Source organism: Telopea speciosissima, chromosome 7, assembly GCF_018873765.1.
Source record: "Telopea speciosissima isolate NSW1024214 ecotype Mountain lineage chromosome 7, Tspe_v1, whole genome shotgun sequence".
Taxonomy (NCBI): domain Eukaryota; kingdom Viridiplantae; phylum Streptophyta; class Magnoliopsida; order Proteales; family Proteaceae; genus Telopea; species Telopea speciosissima.
In genome coordinates, this window is record NC_057922.1 from 49,828,545 (window position 1) to 49,849,209 (window position 20,665).

The window sequence follows — 20,665 nt, forward strand, 5'->3', positions numbered from 1 at the left end:
GGAAGAGATCCAATGCAAAACGCAACCACCAGGGCGCGGCCTCCAACAGCGATCCAGGCGCGGCCTCTAGGGGAGCGACCTATGAAGGACGACCTCCCATGGCCCGGGCGCAGCCTCTCTTGGGCGCGGCCTCATCAGGTTCCACACCATAGATTGAACCGCTACATCTAGGCTGCGATCCACCGCCAATGCAGACATGCACCACCTCCAGGACTCTAAGCCACCGCCTAGAGGACACATCACTAGGACAAACTCAAACACTCTGGAGGCGTTATCACCTCACACAAGTACCTATCCATCAAGGATCCCAACATGACTGGGACACTCCCTCCTTTAGGGAGATGACCAACTATGGAAGAGCCCGGCCACACAGGGTCTCTATCCACTTCAAGGCACCCTCGCCATCAAACTGGGACTCTCCACTCTGCCACGCACAACTATAAAAAGGAGGGTTCTCTACCCCATAAAGGGATCTTGAATTCTATTCACTCATCTGTTTTGCTCAGAGAGATCTAACTTAGGCATCAGAGAGTCCTAGGTCGGAACCACACTGGTTCTCCTTTGTCATCCAGGGTCTTTTGTAGGTTACGACACTCGAAGGACCGCTAAGCGATTTCTTGACGTAACAAGAGTAATGAGGAAGATGGAGGGATGTATATTTTAAACAAGGTTTAGGCAATCTTATAAATACTAGGATAAGGGGACTGTACCAATCTTTCTTATTCACATTATAAATATAAACTAACGCATAGAAAAGAAAAACTTATCTCCTACAGCTGCTACCAGTGATTTTTCAAGTGATGCAAAGTGATGACCATGAAGGGACGAAGGCGTGATGCAGAGTGAACTCAGGCAGTGGGATTCCCAAAACCTAAAGTCAGAGAGAGAAAGAGAGATCAGTGAAGCGGTATGAATAGATACCAACCTCTAGTTGAACTTAATACCCAATTATAGGGCTTTGCCTGAGATGACCAGCGATGGAAAGCGGGAGAAGAATTAGAACCTCGGGAGAAAACGAAAGATTGTCGTTAACCCATAAAAAGAGAGAAGCCTACCTCTGATAGCTGCTACAAGTGATTTCTCCGGGAGATGTAGAGCAATGGCCATGAAGGGACGAAGGCATAACGCAGAGTGAACTCAAGCGGCAGGATTTTTCAAACCCTAACGTCGGAGTGAGAAAGATAACAGTGAGAGGAGGAAACGAAGGGGATCGAATGCGGCAGAAGAGAGAGGGTCGAGAGGAAAAAAGAATTGATTAATTTAATGAAAAAGGATTCCCGAATAATAGAAAACAAAAAAATAATAATAATTTAAAAAGAGTACCAAAGAATAGAAAAAGCGAAAGGAAAAGGATATAAAAAAGAAGAGAACAAAAATAGATATTTAGGGAATTTAAATGAAAGTAAGAGGGTAAAATAGTTGAGTTAAAAAATAGCCATGAAACATGAGTTCATGCACTTATATAATTGATATGATATATATATATATATATATAATTATACTATATATTATTTTCTAAATAAATATATAAATAGTAGCGGTATTAGATAACCGCTACCATTTATGTATTCAAACTAGTGATTTTATAAAACAGCCACTATTTTAATATAATATATTATGCAATACATTATTAGAAATATAGTACGTATAGTATAAATTATTTTTTTATTCTAAATAAAATATATAAATAGTTGTCATGAATTCATGCTTTGGTGTCGTTGTTAATTTTTACTCCCACAGGCGGCTTATATACTATAAAGTTTAATCAACTATGCATGTTATTTAGGGTTATTATATTTTTTTTCGTAAGAATTATACATATGGAATCACATGTTGTTTTGAATTTATTAACAATGAATTAGGCCTTGGTTTTGTGCGTTCGACTCCCACCAGTTGCAAATATTTCTGTTTATTTTTTTTTTCGTAAAGTAGTCTTCTATTTAAGATGATAAATAACGAATTACTTAGTGTTAATGCTTCTGTAACTCAATTGATGAATATTATCAATTAGGCCTTGGTATTATGGGTTCAACTCCCACCAGATGCATTATTTTATTTTTTTTTTTTTTTTTGTTTTTTAAATAAAATTCATCTATTTAGCAGTTTTTGCAAGAAATAAGCAAAGAAATAAGTAATAAACCCCCACAATTAAAAATGGTTTCCTTTCTCTAAAATCCAATTCAGAAATATATATATTTTTTCTTTATTAAAAAAAAAAAGAGAATTATTGTATTCAATTTTAATCCTATTGGCTGGAAAAGGTGTGTAATTGAATCGAACCAAATTGTATTAGTCAGATCTAGACAAGGTCTAGGGTTAGGCCTTTGGTTTTATGCTTGTTGAACCGGTAAAATCATAGTGAATGAACCCAAACCGGTACGATGTATATTGGCCAACCTAGGTGTGTCGATCGGTCGGTATGGGTCGAGACGATTTAGGTGTGGGAATGGTGAATCGGAAACCAACACAATAAGGAAAGTTCGGTTTCGGCTCATTTCTATTTGGGTTCGGGTTGTATCGCTTTCTCGCATCATTTTGTAATCGGGGTCAGTTTCGTCCCGTTTGGGATCGGTTTACCTAGGGGAGTCAACCAAACCGCGTAAATCGGTCTGAACTGTTGTCTTATTGGCTAGGTTTTGAATTGGGGTATTACAACCTCGAAACCTAACTGATCCATATCGGAAGCCGAAAGAATCCAAAATCGGCTCAAAAACTCGGACCAAAACCAAAACCTAACCTATCTACCCTGTTAAGAAACCGATAATAACCCGAAACCCTTTGAAAAATCAGATTTTTTTTTTATAATTTTTGTATAAATACGTATGTTAAACTGAAGTCGACCCCGATAATAAACCGTTACAAAAACCCGAAACTGAAATTTCCTTATTGGTTTCGGATTCACTAGTCCCACATCGAAACCGACTCAACCGGCCCGATTGAAACCCCTAGATTTAACATACATAATTATAAATATCTATGGACAAATTTGTTTTGATTCTTTTAAATGGGTTTCGGGTTGTTATCAGTTTGGTATTGAGGTAGATCGGTTTGCCTTCGGTCTGGGTTTTGAGCCTGTTTTGGTCGGTTTCCAGTGTGGTTCAGTTCAGTTTTTGGGTCGTAATACCCCAATCCGAAACATGTCTAATAAGACATCGATGTAGCCCGGTCCAGAAAATTTTGATTCGGGTCGATTTACACTGGTTGGTCTCAATTTTTGACACCCCTAAGCCAACCTAGTGTAAACAGGGCAAACCAAAGCTTATTAGTCCGTTCCAATTCTTTCGGGGTTGAGGTTTTGTGTTTAGCCCAAAACGGTAAAACCGAATCAAATCAGACCGAACCGGTACGAAAATGTAATGGCCAAATTGGTATAAACAAGTAGAACCAAAGATTATTAGTTCAGACCGGTTTGGTTCACGGGTTGGGTTTTTTGTTTAGTACAAAACGGTAAAAAAGGATCAAATATACCTGTTGCACAAAGAAAGGTGTTCTTGAATTTGCAAGGTTTCCCTTTCTACAACACAAGAAATTGTAATGGACACGAAGAACTCTGCAAAATCTTTATGGATTGATTAAGTAATTGATCTCCCCTTTCTTATGGCACTATGGCCTCTTTATATACATGTTTCTCACACGATTTTCTTTCCAAAGACGTGCAAGATTGCCTTCTTTTTTCCTTGGATGATTGAGACATTCTAGGCTTTGGATACTCCTTGGAGGAGTGATCCCCTCCTAATTTCCTACCTTTGTGAGTCTTCCCATACATGGAGTGCGGTTATCATTCTTAACGCCATCGATAGTCTTTCCAACTAACTTTACTGACGTGTCTATCGATGTTTTATCTTGCCACATATGATATATGAGTCTTCGACAGAATATGCTTCTAGGGCCGCACTCTTCCACGTGTCACCCCAGTTACTGGTTGGATACAATTTGGTGTATCATTTGCCCCCTACTCCTTTTGTCTGGAACAATGCATAGAGAAGATTTCACACCTCTTCTGGGTATCACTCTACCGGCCATTATGCTTGTTTATTTGTTATTCTTGACCCTGGTGGACCATGGGATTTATGTTGATGATCGGTTAATTGGGATGGTCGGTATCACCGAACAGCTCTCGGATTGAGAAGTTGTTTCGTCTCTGAACTATGTTGTTGTCGTTGACGGTTATAGCTCTAGATAAGAAGCATTGGTTCCCAAAAGTGCACCGCCATTTGCCGTTTCTAGCACGTGAGCCCAAAATAACTTTTGGATTTTGCGCCTCTCAAGGGGACCTGAAAAAACATCATAAAGTATAATTTGAAAGGCTTAGTATCCCGGTTTTACCTTGTTGAAGAAGCCTCCTTTGACGGTATGACACATGTCCTCCCACGTTTTGATTTCGAATTTTCAGTTGCATCTTGATCATCCATTGGAACATGTTGGACTGATCTGAAGCGTCCAAACTTTTCCTCAAGGTATTTAAGGCTCTTACTTCCATGGACCTTTCTTCTTCTTTATCGTTTCCAAGTTCTGAAGCTCTGGAGTTCTGATTTTCTGCCTTTGTAACCTTCCTTGAAGCTTTTTACTCTGTGCTTTCTTTTCAACTATATTTTTCTCGTTTGAGTAAGTTTTCCTCTCCTTCCCTCTGCATTTGATTTCTATTCTTTTTATCAAAGAAATGTCAAGTTCTAAAAATACCACGGTTCCTAAAACCGTAAGGGCTACTGAGTCCCTATTTGAGGAGTCAGACAAGTTGTTCCATGCTCTAGCATCTGGGGATGCTGCCGTGATTCCCTCTAGGGAGTCCCCAGTGGTACATCACACTCGATTCAGTGCTGCCGCCGGTACCTCCTCCAGTAAGCCTTCGAAGAAAACTTTTGCCCCCTGCAGCGGTAGGGTCATTCACACTCGCCAACCCCAGATCGATCCCACTATAGGAAAGAGGGTAGAGGACATTCCTTTCGTGTTAGATGTGTCTGATGTCGTTGAGATTCGAGAAATGTACTCAATTCTTGAATCCATTGATCTTAGGGCTACCACTCCCGAAGATAGGGCGAATACCGACCATCCCGGTGAGATTTATCTTGTCTTTGATGCTTTTAAAGCTGGTTTTTGCCTTCCTATCCCCCGGTTCATCTCCCTCCTTCTTGAACACTACGGAGTAGCCCCTAGCCAGTTACTCCCAAATTCTTGGAGGTTTGTTGGTGCCTTCATCCTCAGGTGTGTCCAGTTACATAGACGTGCTTCCCCTGCATTGTTCATAAGATGCTTCCTGCTCACTTCACTTAGCTCCCGTCCCGGTTGGTATTATCTCCGCTAGCGAGATTCCAACATTCTGATCATGGGCAAAATTCCATCATCCATCCACGCTTGGAAGCAGAGGTTCTTTTGGGCTTCATGCATGGGATATAGGTTTCCCCGTATATGGTGTTCCTACACTTCTGTTCGGAACAGGATCCCACCCCTCGACGATGAGGATTTGAAAACCCTCCGACTAATAATGGATGTCAAGAGTCTGGTGGAACTGGCCAACATTGATGCCTTAGACATGTCTCGCCTGGAGAGGGGTGAGGTTTCAAATATGTCTGTGTACTTGTTTTGTTCTTCTTCATTGTATTGACCTTGCTTCCTTGTTTAATGCAGTGGATATTTACTTAAGTTCAGCGATGGATTACCTCGATCAGGAGAACATCAGGATTATCGGGGATGAGTTGACCTCTCCCACACGGCTGGACGGGAGGAAGAGGAAGCTGGATCCCACCGATCTAAAGGGGCTCCTCCCAAGGAGTCCAGAAAGAAGGGTGGCCTGCATACCGAGGTCCCCAAGAGCCAGAGCCACAGTGACGGCAGGAAAGATGAGGCGCTCTTGGTGAAGATTGTCAAAGCCACCGAACATGGTGCTCGAGATCATGTCCCTCCCGAGTCCTAGAAAAGCAGTAAGGTTATGGTGCTACCGAGCACCAGCTTGCCCGAGGACACATTGAATAAGCCCCCCAAGGGGAAGGAAAAATGACCCTAGATACATTTATTCCCAAGTGGTCGGTACGAGTTGACCAAAAAGTTTTGGGTGACGCCATTGCTGCGGAGTAAATGGCGTTGAACTGCATTACTCTCGTTGATCGGGAGGCGCTCTCTAATATGGAAGATGATTCCTTGGAGAGCATGGCCTGTGCTCAGGCTTATGAGGTAACCTCTCTTCTTTTTTGTTCCTTTACTTTTAATGAGTCTTTCCATTCTCCTTACCCATTTAACTTTTCAAGCGCTGGCTTATGCCTCCGAGGTTGTGCCATGGAAAAAGAAGTACGCTTTCGTGTACAGTAAGCTCGGCAAAGAATATAAGGATCTCCAGCTGGTCTGTCAAGTTCGTGATCAACACATCCATATGCTCTAGCAGGAGGTTACCGAGCTGAAGGTGGCAAAGAGGACCGTAGAGACTACCTGGAAGGCAGCCGAGCAGGCTCGGGAGGCCGTTGAGAAGCGTTTCAGCGATTCTATCTGGGCCCAAAATAAGGCCGAGGAGGAATTGAAGAAGAGAGGTAGTCTGGTGGAGAATCAGAAAGTAGAGATCTCCAACCTGAAGGCTGGGCTAAGGAATGCTGAGGATTCAACAAAGGAAGCTAGGAGTCGGGTAGTGACAGCCTACATAACCTCCAATGAAAATAAGGTGGAACACCTGAAGACCTCTGTGAAGACCTTGATGCAGTGCGCTTACGCCTTCTGGAGGCAAGTGACAGAGCGAAGTCCCACCTTCAACTTCTCTGGTATGAACGAGGTGGAGAAGATGCTGGCCATGTTGGAGAATGGCACTTTTGTTCCCCTCCCATCAAAGGGGGAGGTGAGGATCCTTGTACTGAAGGTTTCCAAAAATACTGTGGAGTCTTCGGGAGCTAAGGTGGGGAGCTCGGGTGTTGGTGAGAAAATTCCTGCAATTGAAGCTAAATAGGTTGCTGCACAAGAAGCTGAGCATGCCAAGTTGGCTGCACAGGAAGCTAAGCGTGCCAAGTTTGTGGTAGAAAAAGCTAAGTAGGTTTTTACCGAGTCGAAGCAATCCCCTTCCATCCCTGCGCATGACACTGAGAAGCCCTCTGCTTTCGATGCTGAGAATCCGATCACAGATACTCTAGCCCTAGTTTGGTCTTGCCCCCTATCTTGTTCCTCTTTTTTTCTTTTTTTACTTGTATTCAGGCCCTATTGCCACGTCTTTTCTTCATGTATGCAAAGTCTAATTTTAATGAGAAAGTTTTCCCGCCTTTGACTAAAATCTGTTTCTTGTACTTATCTTTACACTTTCATATTCCGAGCATGACCATTTAAATTCTGCATGTAGGGGCATCCTATAATGCATGGTGTGCATTGTGATGGATCACGTAGAGAGGAGGAACTGCATGCACGGTTGAGGATGTATGAATCTTCAAACTCCACTTTGTGGAGGTTCAAGACTCATCTTCAAAAGGAGCCTGACTACTACAAGTCGCTTGAGAGCTGGGAGGATGATCTGGTTACAAGGCTGGATTTTGCCAGGGATATTGTAGACAATGTTGCTGACTATCTTTGGATTGAGAGGTATGCTGCTACGAACCTGACCATTGACCATCTCTTAAAGTTAGTGGTCTTCCACTGTTTTTACAAGGACAAGGCCCTGGAGGGTGCTCAGCGTTTATACAATAAAGTGAGGAAGGTTTCCCCCTACTTTAAGTGGAGAAAGATTAATTTAAGTTTTAATCCCGAGCTCCCAGTACGGGACGTGAAGCTAGAGCCTTCTTCTATTTCTTTGCCTCTCTTTTCACCTCCTTAGAATCTTCCTGGTCCACTGCCTCCTAATGATCGGTGTCCCAGCAAGAGATTTATGTATCTGTGACCTTCTCATGTATCACGTACACTGTAAATGTTACTTTTTGTACTTTTTGCTAATGAAATCTTCACTTTTCATTATTTGTCAATGATATATTTTTTGTTCGCCTCCTGTATTTTGCTTTTAATGTTATTACCTCCATTATGGACGGTAGAACACTAACTTTGTTGTGGTGTAACTCACCACTATGGTGCAATTCACTATTATGATCGAAAGACCATTAGTTTTATTATGGTACAACTCACCATTATGATCGGTAGACCTTTAATTTTCATATGGTGCAACTCACCACTATGGTCAGTACACCATTAATTTTATTATGGTGCAACTCACCACTATGGTGTAACTCACCATTATGGTCGGTAGACCATTAATTTTTATTGTGGTGCAGCTCACAACTATGGTGCAATTCACCATTATGGTCGGTAGACCAATAATTTTTATTGTGGTGCAACTCATCATTATGGTCGGTAGACCATTAATTTTTATTGTGGTGCAAGTCACCATGATGGTCGATAGACCATTAATTTTCATGTGGTGCAACTCACCACTATGGTCGGTAGACCATTATCTTTATTGTGGTGCAACTCACCATTATGGTCCAGTAGACCATTAAGAGACATCGATGATTTGTGCATTAGAATGGTTTGATGAAAATGCCTTATTGAATTTAGATGATTTGGTATTTTTCCAAAAAAATTCCAAAAACTTGGAAAAACTACACAAGTGAATAATTACTTCAGTAATTTTAAAATACATGAGGACTAACCTCTACTGATAGAATTTCCTCAAGTTTTCTGAGTTCCATGATCGCGATATGGGTACACCCTCCAAAGTCTCCAAATGATAAGCTCATGAAGGTACTTGTTTGGAGATTCTGTATGGCCCTTCCCAGTTGGGTGCTAGTTTTTCCATGGTTCTTGGATCAGAACCTTCTACCTTGCGGAGCACGAGGTCCCCTTGGTGAAAGGCTCTAGGTTTCACCTTGGCATTGTACTGGCGTGCTATCTGTTGTTGATGAGCAGCGTTTTTCACTCGCGCTCTCTCTGATTTCCTCCAATAGATCTAGATTTGTTCTTAATTCTTCACTGTTGGCTTCTCAGTTATAGAGTTGTACTCTCAGTGAAGTTTTACCGATCTCCACAGGGATTACCGCCTCAGTACCATATGTTAACATGAATGGTGTTTCACCCATTGTAAGTCTTGTGGTTGTTCGGTATTCCCAAAAGAAGTTCGGTAGTTCCTCCACCCATAACCCCTTGGCTTTCTCTAGCTTCTTTTTTATTCCATCCAGTAAGATTTTATTCACTACTAGACCGTTGGACTATGGATGTGCCACTGAAGTCTTACGCAACTGAATCTCATACCGATCACTAAATTCTTTAAATTTCTTCTCAAACTGCTTCCCATTATCTGTGATAAGGGTCCTCGGAATTCCATATCTGTAGATGATAGACTGGAGAAAAAACTTCCATGCATTAGCTGCTATGACTGTTGCTAACGTTTCTGCTTCCACCCACTTGGTGAAGTAGTCAACTGCTACCACCATGAATTGCCTTCCTCCAGTTGTCTTTGGAAATGGTCCTAGAAAATCCATCCCCCATTGCACAAAAGGTAATGGGCTTGAGATGGTAGTGAGCTCAGTTGCCGGCTGGCTTGTGATCGGTGCAAATGTTTGACACTTAATGTATTTGCGTATAAAATTCATCGCATCTTTTTGCAAGTACGACAAAAAACACCAATGTCTAATCACCTGTGAGCTAACGCTATTCCCCCCAAATGTTGTCCCCAAATGCCAATGTGTACTTCTCTGAGGACATAATCACCTTCTGACAATCTGAGGCACTTCAAATACGGCATAGCATATGCTTTTTTGTAGAGTACTCCTCCAATCATGATGAACCGTGCTGCTCTCATCCTTATCTTCTTAGCTTCTTCTTTGTTGGTCGGGATTATGTCCCTCTGGAGATAAGCGATGAGTGGGTCCATCCAATAGGGTTCTCTTCAATTGGCATCATATTCTCTGTTTCTTCAATGCTCGACGCTTCGAGAATGTCTACATACACTGTCCGACCCAGCTCTTGAAAATCTGACGTGGCCAACTTGGATAGTGCATCTACAGATGCGTTCTGTGCACGAGGTACTTGCAATATTTGAAAGTAAGCAAATTCAGCCATTAGTTTGCATACCTTCTCAAGATATTGTGCCATGCACTGCTCCTTTGCTTCATACTAGCTGTGAATCATTATGTACGGTGATGCATTTTACCATTAGGCTCTTTACAAGGCCCAAACCAGCTATTAGTGCCTCATACTCTGCCCCATTATTTGTAGTTTGGAACTCGAATCTCAGTGCATATTGAACTATGAATCCTTCTAGGCTCGTCAAAATCAGCCCTGCCCCGCATCCGGCATTGTTGGAGGAGCCATCCACATATAATGTCCAGGGTTCTATCTGTTCTTCATGATCGACATCTGCTGCTAAGTTTTCGTCCGGTATGGTGCATTCGATAACAAAATCTGCCAGTGCTTGCACTTTTATAGCCATGTGCGTATTGTACTGCACCTTGAATTCTTCGAGCTCAACTGACCATGTGGCTAATCACCCTGAGTGGTCGGGTTTTGCCAATATCTTCTTCAGAGGTAGACTCGTCACCACCACCATCTTATGAGCCTGAAAGTAAGGCCTTAACTTCCGTGCAGCCACTATTAGCACATAGGCATGCTTTTCTATGTTGCTATATCTTATTTCTACATCCAGGACCACCTTACTGACATAGTATACTAGCTTTAGCACTCGCCCATCGCCTTTTACCAATACTGCGTTGATGGCTACCGTGGTAACAACTAGGTAAAGCTGAAGCCCATTTCCAGGGTCAGGTTTCGTTAGCAATGGTGGACTTACTAAGTATTTCTTTAGATCTGTGAACGCTTTTTGACACTCTTCCGTCCATTCAAAAGTAAACTTTACCCCTTTGATCTACCTTTTAGCTGCTTGGTTTTTCAACGCTTTGAAGAATAGAAGACACTGATCACCGAAAGCAGAAATAAACCTCCCCAACGCAGCTACTCTTCCAGTTAGCTCTTGCACTTCTTTGATTCTTTCAGATGGCACCATATCTAAGATGGCCCTGATCTTGGCTGGATCGCTTCTATTCCCCTTCGTGACACCATGAAACCAAGGAATTTACCTGAAGTTACCCCGAACGCATATTTGGCAGGGTTGAGCTTCATTTTGCTTTTTCTCAAAACTTGGAATGTTTCTTCGAGGTCGATTATGTGGTCGGATGCCTTCAAACTTTTTATGAGCAAGTTCACATAAACTTCCATGTTACGCCCTATCTGCTTTTGCAAAATTTTGTTCTCCAGACGCTGATAGGTGGTGTCTGCATTCTTTAGCCAAAGGGCATGACTTTATAGCAGAATGTGTCTTTGCCTGCTATGAAGGAGGTCTTTAGTATGTTGGGCTCATACATTTTGATTTGATTATACCCGGAATAGGCATCCATGAAACTCAACAATTCATGGCCTGTCATAGCATCTATCAATAAGTCAATACAAGGCAAAGGGTAGTAGTCTTTAGGGCATGCTTTATTCAAATCAGTAAAATCAATACACATACGCCACTTGCCATTAGGCTTGGGCACCATAACTACATTAGAGAGCTACTCAGTTAGGATAAATGGCCTCCTCAATGAATCCTGCCTCCAGCAGCTTGACTACTTCCTCCACCACTTTTCCTTGTGCTCGGGTGCAAAGGTCCTCTTCTTCTAGAAGACTAGCTGTGACACTGGATGGACGTTCAACCTATGCTCGGCTATTCCCAGTCAATTTTGAGCATATCAGACATCAGCATTGGCCCTTAAGAACTCCACCATGCACTTTTTCCACTCACCCGTCAGGCCTGCGCCTATTTGCATAGTGTGGCGATCATCCCCTTCAACAATCTCTACCGAGACTAGGTCCTCGACCGACTCTGATCTATCCTGCTCGGTATCATCACAAGCATCTTCGAGTGTAACTTGGAGCATCTATGGCTCCTTCCCTTTTCCTCTCAGATATCCCTCATAGCATTTTTCTTGAGGTTATCTGGCTTCCATGGCACTCTTCTACGCGTCCTTCAGTGGGGAACTTCATTACAAGGTAGGGAGTGGAGACTATGGCATGCAAGGCATTGAGGCCTAGCCGGCCGAGTATTCCATTGAAGGTGGAACTGACTTTTACCACTAGAAAATTCATCATCACTATAGACAACAAAGGCTCAGTCCCCACAATCACCAATAGCTCAATAGAGCCCTCCACGTGCAAGGGTGCTCCAGAAATTCCATATAGTGGAGAATCCACCCTCCTCAACATCTCAGGCTTCAATTGCATTTCTCTCAAATTCATCATAATAAAGCATGTCAACCGAGCTTCCGTTATCAACCAGTATCCTGGCCACCGAGCAATTGGCAATAGTCATCTTGATCACCAAAGCATCATCGTGAGGCAACTGGATATCAAAAAGATCTTCATCCGAGAAGGTTATCTGCTGTTCGGGTCTTCTCCTCTTGTTTGGCATTTCGGCCTGAAACACACACCGAGCATGATGTTTTATGGAATTTGAAGATTCTCCCCCACATCCTAGGCCTCCAAAGATAGTGGCTATCTCTTTGAGGGGTGCATTGTCGGTATGGTGCCTACGCCCAACCGGATCTATCCTATCCTCATTATCTCCCAACCGAGCAGGGGATTTGGCTCTCTCCTTAGGTTCTTGTGGTCTATTCTCCTGCCTCCGATTTTTGCCACACTTTTTTACGTATCTGCTCAAGCGGCCCCTCTGGTTTAGGGCTTCTATCTCTTCCTTCAGCTGCCTGCAATCCTCCGTGTCATGGCCATGATCTTGGTGGAATCTGTAGTACTTGTTCTTGTTGTGCTCCAGCGCAGGCTTAATCATCTTCCCTGGCCAGCGCAGGGTTACCTGATCCTTAATTTCATTAAGGATGTGTCCTCGGTTGTGGGTAAGGGTGGTGTAGGTGGGCTCTGGCTTCGAATCACCCCTTGGGACCCACGCCAGATCATCTCTCTTTCTCTCCCATCCTTTTGGTCCTTGCCATCTTTGTGGCTATTTCTTCCAAGATGGGAATCTTTCTTTTCCTGACTTTTCTTTTTTGGCTTTGTTTCCTTCTCTTGCTTGGCCTCAAGAACCTCTGCAAGATTGATGTGCTTTTTGCAATGTGAGAAAAGATCGTACATATCTGTAGGCTCCTCCATGATCAAGGACTTCTTCAATTCTACATCCATGATGCCACTACGCAGGGCCAGAAATTTCACAATTGGGTCTAAGTCCCGAACCTCTAATGCCTCGCTGTGGAACCTTGTGAGAAAGACTCTTAGCATCTCATCGGAATGTTTTTTGATGGCCAATAGATTAGCCATTATCTTCCTATGGACTCTGCTGTTCATGAAGTTGGCTACGAAGGCCCGTCCAAGTTCCACGAAACTGACGACTGATCGCGGCTTCAGGTGCGCGAACCACTGCCTTGCCAAGTCCTTCAAGGTAGAGGGGAATGCCCGAAACATAATGGCATCTGATGCACCCAGGAAGAGCATTACAGACTTGAAACTTTCCAATTGGTCCTTTGGATCTATCGTACCTCCATATTGCTCAATGGTGGGCATCTTGAAGCTTTTGGGCAGGTGTTCTGCCCTAATCTCCTCTGTGAAGGCAGTGTCGATGGTGAAGTTGAAGTCATGGTTTGGAGAGCGACCCTTTCCCTTTAGAACTTCCTGGATCTGCTCCTGTAATTCCATCACCTTGTTCAGGGCCTGCTCGACCTTGGTCATCTGAGATCCATGCCTTCTGTTGTCCCCCATAGCCTCTTTATCGTTCCCCCGAACATTATTGGCATCGCTGTGATTTTTACTATGTCCGGGGGAATGCGTTCTTTCCTTCACCTAGGATGGGTGTGGAGGTGGTGGTGGAACTCCTTGTAGGATGTTTCACTGCATCTCCATCATCTATCCTATCTGATTCTGCAACTGAGTCTGCATTGCCTCAAACTGCTCCACCGTTACGTATCGTGGGGGATCGACAGGGAGCCTAGGTTGAGAATCTTCCTCCTGGGAATTGTCCCCTTCTCTGATAACATCGCCTCGTCCAGCATGAGGGCATGTGGATCTTCCCGGTGCCTTATCTTGAGCAGCGGCCTGAGCGGCGGCAGCAGCAGTAACAACAACTTTGGAAACTTTTGATTGATTGCGGGTGTTGGTCATCATGGTATCTTCGCAGGTTTTTGCTCCTCATTCCCAGAGACGGTGCCAAAAATATTGCACAAAGAAAGGTGTTCTTGAATTTGCGAGGTTTCCACTCTGCAACACAAGAAATTGTAATGGACACAAAGAACTCTGCAAAACCTTTATTGATTGATTAAGTAATTGATCTCCCTGGCACTATGGCCTCTTTTTATACATGTTTCTCCCATGATTTTCTATCCAAAGACTTGCGAGATTGTCTTCCTTTTTCCCCGGATGATTGAGTCATTCTAGGCTTTGGATACTGCCTGGAGGAGTGATCCCCTCCTAATTTCCCATACATGGAGTGCGGTTACCATTCTTAACGTCATCGGGAGTCTTTCCAACTAACTTTGCTGATGTGTCTATCCACGTTTTATCTTGCCACATATGATATATGAGTCTTCGACAGAATATGCTTCTAGGGCCCACTCTTCCACGTGTCACCCAGTTACTGGTTGGATACAATTTGGTGTATCAATACCCAACCAGTGTATTCAGACCGAACCAAAGCATATATTAGTCTGAGCCGGTTCATGTTCTGGGCAACAAATAAATACATATAATAATATATATATATATATATATATATGGAATATATTGTTTTCCATAAAAATGGATGATTTTTTCTATCAAACCATTTGTCTCCCACTTGAGAAAACAATTAGCCCCATAAACTTTCTTATGATAGTATTGGCCTTTCCAGTTTCATTCGAGGTTTAAAACTCTAGTAACTCAATACAGATGGGTTCTTCAAACTCTCTTATTATCCCTAGATGTTTCAAGGTATGGAGTTTCACTCACCTTTTACAATCCAAGAATGCGATGCTTATTGACTCTTTACCTTCCTTGGATTCGTATTGTAGATTGATTAGTTTCCCAGAAAGTTCTAACTAGTCTTTCATTGTTTTCCCAATTAATAAAATTCGTTAGGGCATGCCCAAGGCATTTGAATCTCTTTTTTTTTTTCTTTTTTTTTATTAAATTCTACTTTTGATTTAAACGTGAACACAACTAAAGAATCATTGAACTGTCTTGAATTTTTTTTAAATACATCTTAATGACAGGTTTATGTTGTTTAACTTTTGAATAGGTCTATGATGAGTGGGTACATGGGGTTGCTTGGGGAATTAAAACATAAGTTTTTCTTCTTTCTGTTTTTAAATTAAACTCTTTAATTAATGGATCTTCATGAGATTTTGTTGATTTTTTGAACTTATGAATGGGTCCTTGAAAGTGGACGAAGTAAGGATAGTTTGGGTACTAATGGTGTATGTTGGAGTATTAAATTGCATATTTGAGCTGGATATGAAAAATGGGTTAGAATATTACAAAATTGAGAATTATATTGGGATTTTTTTTATAGGTTATGTTGATCATTTTTTTCTCTCCTTCTCTTTCCCACATAAAAGTTAGATATTAAAAATGGGTTAGAATAATATAAATTGGAGAGAGATATTGGGATTTTTTTTTTTTTTTTTGGTGGGGGGGGGGGGGGGGGAAGGGGTTGGAAGGGGTGGAAGGGGTCTCAGGACAAGTTCATATTGGGAAGAGGTTGGTCACATATATTTTTATTTGAACTCCTATAGTGTTGTTCATTCCCAGCCTCCCTTTTATTATTTTTGTTTTACATATTTATTTGGGAAGTAGTGTGGCCTACACCAGCACTCCCATGTGTCTATCTCTCTTCTCCTCAAAATAAGGAGGCATAGGTGTCTTTTGATATGGGTTGGAGAGAGATAGACTCACGGAAGTTCTGGCCTAGGCCACACTCCCAGACAGAGTTCTTTTTCCCTATTTATGTAGCCGACCCCATTTAGTTGGAATAAGGCTGAGTTGTTGTTGTTAGTTTTCTGTCTAGGAGCATGGCCTGTGCCAACTTTCCCTCTATCTATCTCTCTCCTCTATAAAACAAGGGGCAGAGATGTCTTTTTACATGGGAATGCTGGTATAGGTCACGCTCCTGGACAAAGTTTTTTTTTCTTTATTTATTTATTTTAAGGGAACGAGGTGTGGGAAGCTCCTTTGGCCATATTACAGAGGGGCTTTAGGGCTGAAAATTTTCAACTGAAGATGGGATGACTTGATGAACATGTATTCACTTTTGGGCTGAACATGGTTTCTGAACCATGTCACCTTGCCTTTTTCATCAGGACAGCAATCTGTCCTCCTTTTCTTTTTTTTTGTATTTGTGTTGGTTCTTTGCAAATGTTTTCTGCTTATTTTTCCTTTCTATTAGGGGCACGGATGAAGCAAATTAATATTTATTCCAAGATGCATGTACAGTCTATGATATATACTAATGTCAAATACTGAATATGAAAGATGAAAAATCAGTTTTACATAGCTAAATTTGAACATGACATAGCTGTTTTGAAGGATGAAATCTGATTAAAGCCATTGGAAATCTGATAAAATGATTAGAGACTGTTATATGATATGATAAGAGACTTTATGTTATGCTCGAGATGGTACTTTAGTCTCTGGAATGAGAAAAGAAATATCCTAAATGAATAATGCCAACAATATGAATAAAATGAAGAAATGAGGAAAAAAGGAGAAATAATGTGTTTTCATACAATTTTACAAGCTTCTTCATACAACTGCAAACAGATTCCCTCTTTCTTAATTCAATTAAAGAGGTACTTGCAATCCACGTACAAAAATTCTTCTATTCTATATATATATTTGATTCTAATTTCACGGATCATATAGTACCTAGGTCTGAGGTATACTAGTATTTGATGGAGAATTTACAAAAAAAAATTTCACTAATGAGGAGGATCGATCTCTATTTCATGGGCTAGTTCCCTGGACAATCTGTCAGCTCGATCATCCTGTCCACCTGCAAAGGTATAGACCCGAAATGCCAGTTGAAAAGCCCTCCAAAGTGTCTTTACACAAGCCTTCAATCGGGCATCGGTCTTTGATCCATTTTCTCCAGTGATGATTGCTTTTGCTTCTCTTCTCTCCTAAAAGAAATACCAAATGTCCACTCAGCAGTTAATAATTGTTATGAATGGATTGTGAATGAAATGGCTATTTCAGAGGTATATTCATGATTGACATACCTTTAGTGCTAACTCCATACAACCTGATGAAACATCTACAATCAGTTCCTTTATCCGCAGCAGGATGTCGAAGTCAAAATGGATGTTGCAACTTTTACATTTCTTAGATTCTTCATCTTTTTTTCGTTCCAGTGCATCCACTTCTACCTTGATCTGCATGTAAATTTGTTGGATGAATAATGCAAATCTGGTGAATATTCAAACTTTGATATGTGTGAAAACAGAGAAAGTTTTACCTTGTTGAAGTAACACTCAACCCTGTCAAGAAGCTGGGAGAGAGGATGAACTATTTTCCAGCTCTCTAGTGTTGTGACTATTACATGCAACCTTGAGTACAGTGTTGCTGCCATCCTCAATGTTTCAAGCTTTTTTGTAGGGAAATCTTCAAACCTTGCTAGCACCTGCATCTCATATAATTCAGTACTATGGAAAAATAGAACAATGATTACTGATAAGTAGCACAAAAAAGAATGCCAATGATCGAGCTCATTTCCACACCTGGGTCTCATCAGTCAGGTCCTCTAGGTGGTGTTCCACATATTGGTGGAACTTGAGAAGCTCAGCCATATCCTTTGTTTCGAATGAATTGATGGCTTTTTTCAACTCCATTATTGTTGCCGCATGCTTCTTAACATCTTCTTCAATTTGTTGGAAGTAGGCTGATCTGAAACATCAAATGAAAAGAGGAATGAGGGAGGGGAGAAAAGAGGAGAGTAATAAACTGGTAGTATGAAAAGAATACCTCTTTGTCATCTCTGCCAGTGCATCAGCCATGCTCTTTTTTCCACCTGCACAACCCCCAATCTGAGCCTTCCTCCCATGAGATGATTTACCATCTGTACTAGATCCTTCTACTTTTCCTTTGAGCGCTCGATAAAGGTTACCCATGAAGCTCGATCTCTTCAGTTTGGGATTTGCTTTCTTGGAACCTAGTGCTTTTGTTCCAACATTTGGAGGAGGTGGGGGAGGAGCTGCTCCATTCTTCAGTGGCAGTGGAGGGGGTGGCGATGGCACTGATCCTTTTGATGGACGTGTGGGTGGAGGTGGGGCTGGGGCTGAGGTTTTTGTTGCATTTGGTGGCAATGTGGCCAATGGTGGTGGTGGTGGTGGCACTGATAAATTTTGTGACAGTGTCAGTGATTGTGGTGTTGGTAGTGGTGGTGGTGGTGGTGGTGGTGCATTTTGAGCCAATATCAGTGGTTGTGGTTGTGGTGGTACGGCTACATTTTGTGGCAATGGTGGTGGTGGTGACACCGATAAATTTTGTCTCGGTGATTGTGATGTTGGTGGTGGTGCATTTTGAGCAAATTTCAGTGGTTGTGGTTGTGGTTGTGGTTGTGGTGGTATGGCTACTTTTTGTGGCAATGGTGGTGGTGGTGGTGGTGCATTTTTACCCAATCTCAGTGGTTGTGGTTGCGGTGCTACGACTACATTTTGTGGCAATGCTGGTGATTGCGGTGGTGGTTTCACTGCTACATCTGTTGGCAATTTTGGTGGTGGTGGTGCATTTCGAGCCAATATCAGTGGTTGTGGTTTTGGAGGCACGGCTACATTTTGTGGCAATGCTGGTGATTGTGGTGGTGGTTGCACTGCTACATCTTTTAGCAATGTTGGTGGTTGTGGTGTTGCCGCTGCTGTTGATACGTTCAGCAGAAACTTGGGCGGGGGTGGAGGTGGTGATTGTGTTGATACATTTGGTAGCAAGGCGAATTGTGTTTGTCGTGGTGGTGCTACAGATGCTGGTGATACATTTGGCTTAGACTTGGCTGCTGATGGTTGTGCTGGAGGTGGGACTTCTGATATATTTGGCAGCAACATGGATGGTTTTGACTGTGGTGACTGTACTGGGGATTCACTTGCTGCAACTGATGGTGGAGGAACAGGGTTCCCGCCCATCTTGGGAGCTGTAAAGCTATTGGCACTGCCCCCATAATTGCTTGATATCTGATTAGAACTCAACACTGTAATCTGTTGAGTTTCATATGCAATAATGCCTTCTCCACCTTCTTCCTTTGTTGCTGGGTGTGGCTTTGCCATGGAATTGCTCTTCACTTCTTGGTTCTCTGGCTCAGATTCCTCAGATGTCTTGCTCCTTTTATTCGTGGTTTTGGAACCATCAGATGATACATGAGGGAACAAGTGGAAGGAAAGTCTCTTTAGATCTATGGGTTTCAATTTTCCAACAGAAGTCCTGAGAGACCGAGTAAGAATCGGGGAATAAGGAAAATCTGCAAATTCACCATTTTTTGCACAATTGTTGCTCAACTCCGGAAGTACTGAATTTGGGGTGATTGGAGAGTCACAAAATGAACCATCATTGCTCGAGTAGGATCCATTTAAGATCTCTCCAAATTTGGAAGCCCATGTGCTCTTATCACTATTCTTTTCTTCATCTTGATCCATCACATCAAACAGTTCCATTGCCATCTTAATCATGTAAGCAAGCTTCTCCAAAACCCTTTCACCTTTAACAATGAATTACTAGCTTCAGTTAGATCTGTTATTATTGATTATTAGGATGATAAAGAATAAGTTGTACGGAAAGAAAGATAACATACCAAACTCCTCTGAATAAATGTTCTCCATTTCATCACTTTCCTTGCATTCAAATGAGGCCAAACACTTGTGATTCTTAACCCATGAATCTCCAACAGATTTCAGAGCATTGTAGAAGTGTGCCAATCCCTATAAGAACACAATCATTGACTACTAATGGAAAAATCAATTAACAAAGCTAACAGAGGGTTTTAATGAATAAATAGCAAACCTGATGCACAGACAGTTCATTCATTTCTGGAATTAGAATACTTGGTACAACTTCAGGGTAAAGTCTGTGGAGTTCCTCAGCAGTCATAATTAATAGCTGCAAAAATATGCACAGAAAAGAAAATTCTTGGATAATGGAAAATGATGAAGAAACTGTGAAATTTGAAAACAAGAAGGAAGAGTGCCCACACCTCTCTAATTGGTATTGAACCATTGCAGGGTGGAAGGTCCATAATGTCTCTAAACTTGGTGACCTTCTTCCTGAGCTCAACCAAGAACATCAAGTTTGTTGCCCATCCATATGAATAGTCCATCTTTGACACTGGCACTTCTTTATAACTTTTTGGAACATCTAAGCTTTTGGTTTCCTGCAAAAACAAAATTTTCATGATGATTCTTAATATGCTATCAAAGTAAAGTAAACAAAGATGAAATTTATGTAGAAATCTTAAATTGAAACATTTGTTGCCCTATTTTTCAACTGTCCCTACATCAAGAATCCAATGATAGTACTTAAGAAGTTTGATTAGTGAAGATAAAATTGTTCTAATTTCTTTCAAATTATACAAATCACGAGTTAATTTCCTTGGACAAGATTGTAGGATAAAGCCTCTATAGGTTTTTCTCAGAATTGTTTCCACTTCCACTAAATACCATTTGGAGTAGAACCCAGTAAGATTAAGAGAAACCATCTCTCATAACGAAAGCATAAAATTTAATCC

At 41.8% G+C, this 20,665-nt stretch overlaps 1 protein-coding gene across 1 annotated transcript; it reads right to left on the reverse strand.

Moving 5' to 3' along the window:
- Positions 1-16,733: 16,733 nt before the first annotated feature.
- Positions 16,734-20,036, reverse strand: LOC122668652 (uncharacterized protein At4g04980). Its single transcript, XM_043865191.1, has 7 exons — positions 19,945-20,036; positions 19,736-19,862; positions 17,920-19,642; positions 17,676-17,841; positions 17,414-17,578; positions 17,178-17,330; positions 16,734-17,078 (listed from the first exon to the last, which is right to left on the reverse strand). Exons 1-7 carry the CDS (start codon positions 20,029-20,031, stop codon positions 16,878-16,880), a joined length of 2,622 nt encoding a protein of 873 aa, XP_043721126.1. The 5' UTR covers positions 20,032-20,036; the 3' UTR covers positions 16,734-16,877.
- Positions 20,037-20,665: the final 629 nt, after the last annotated feature.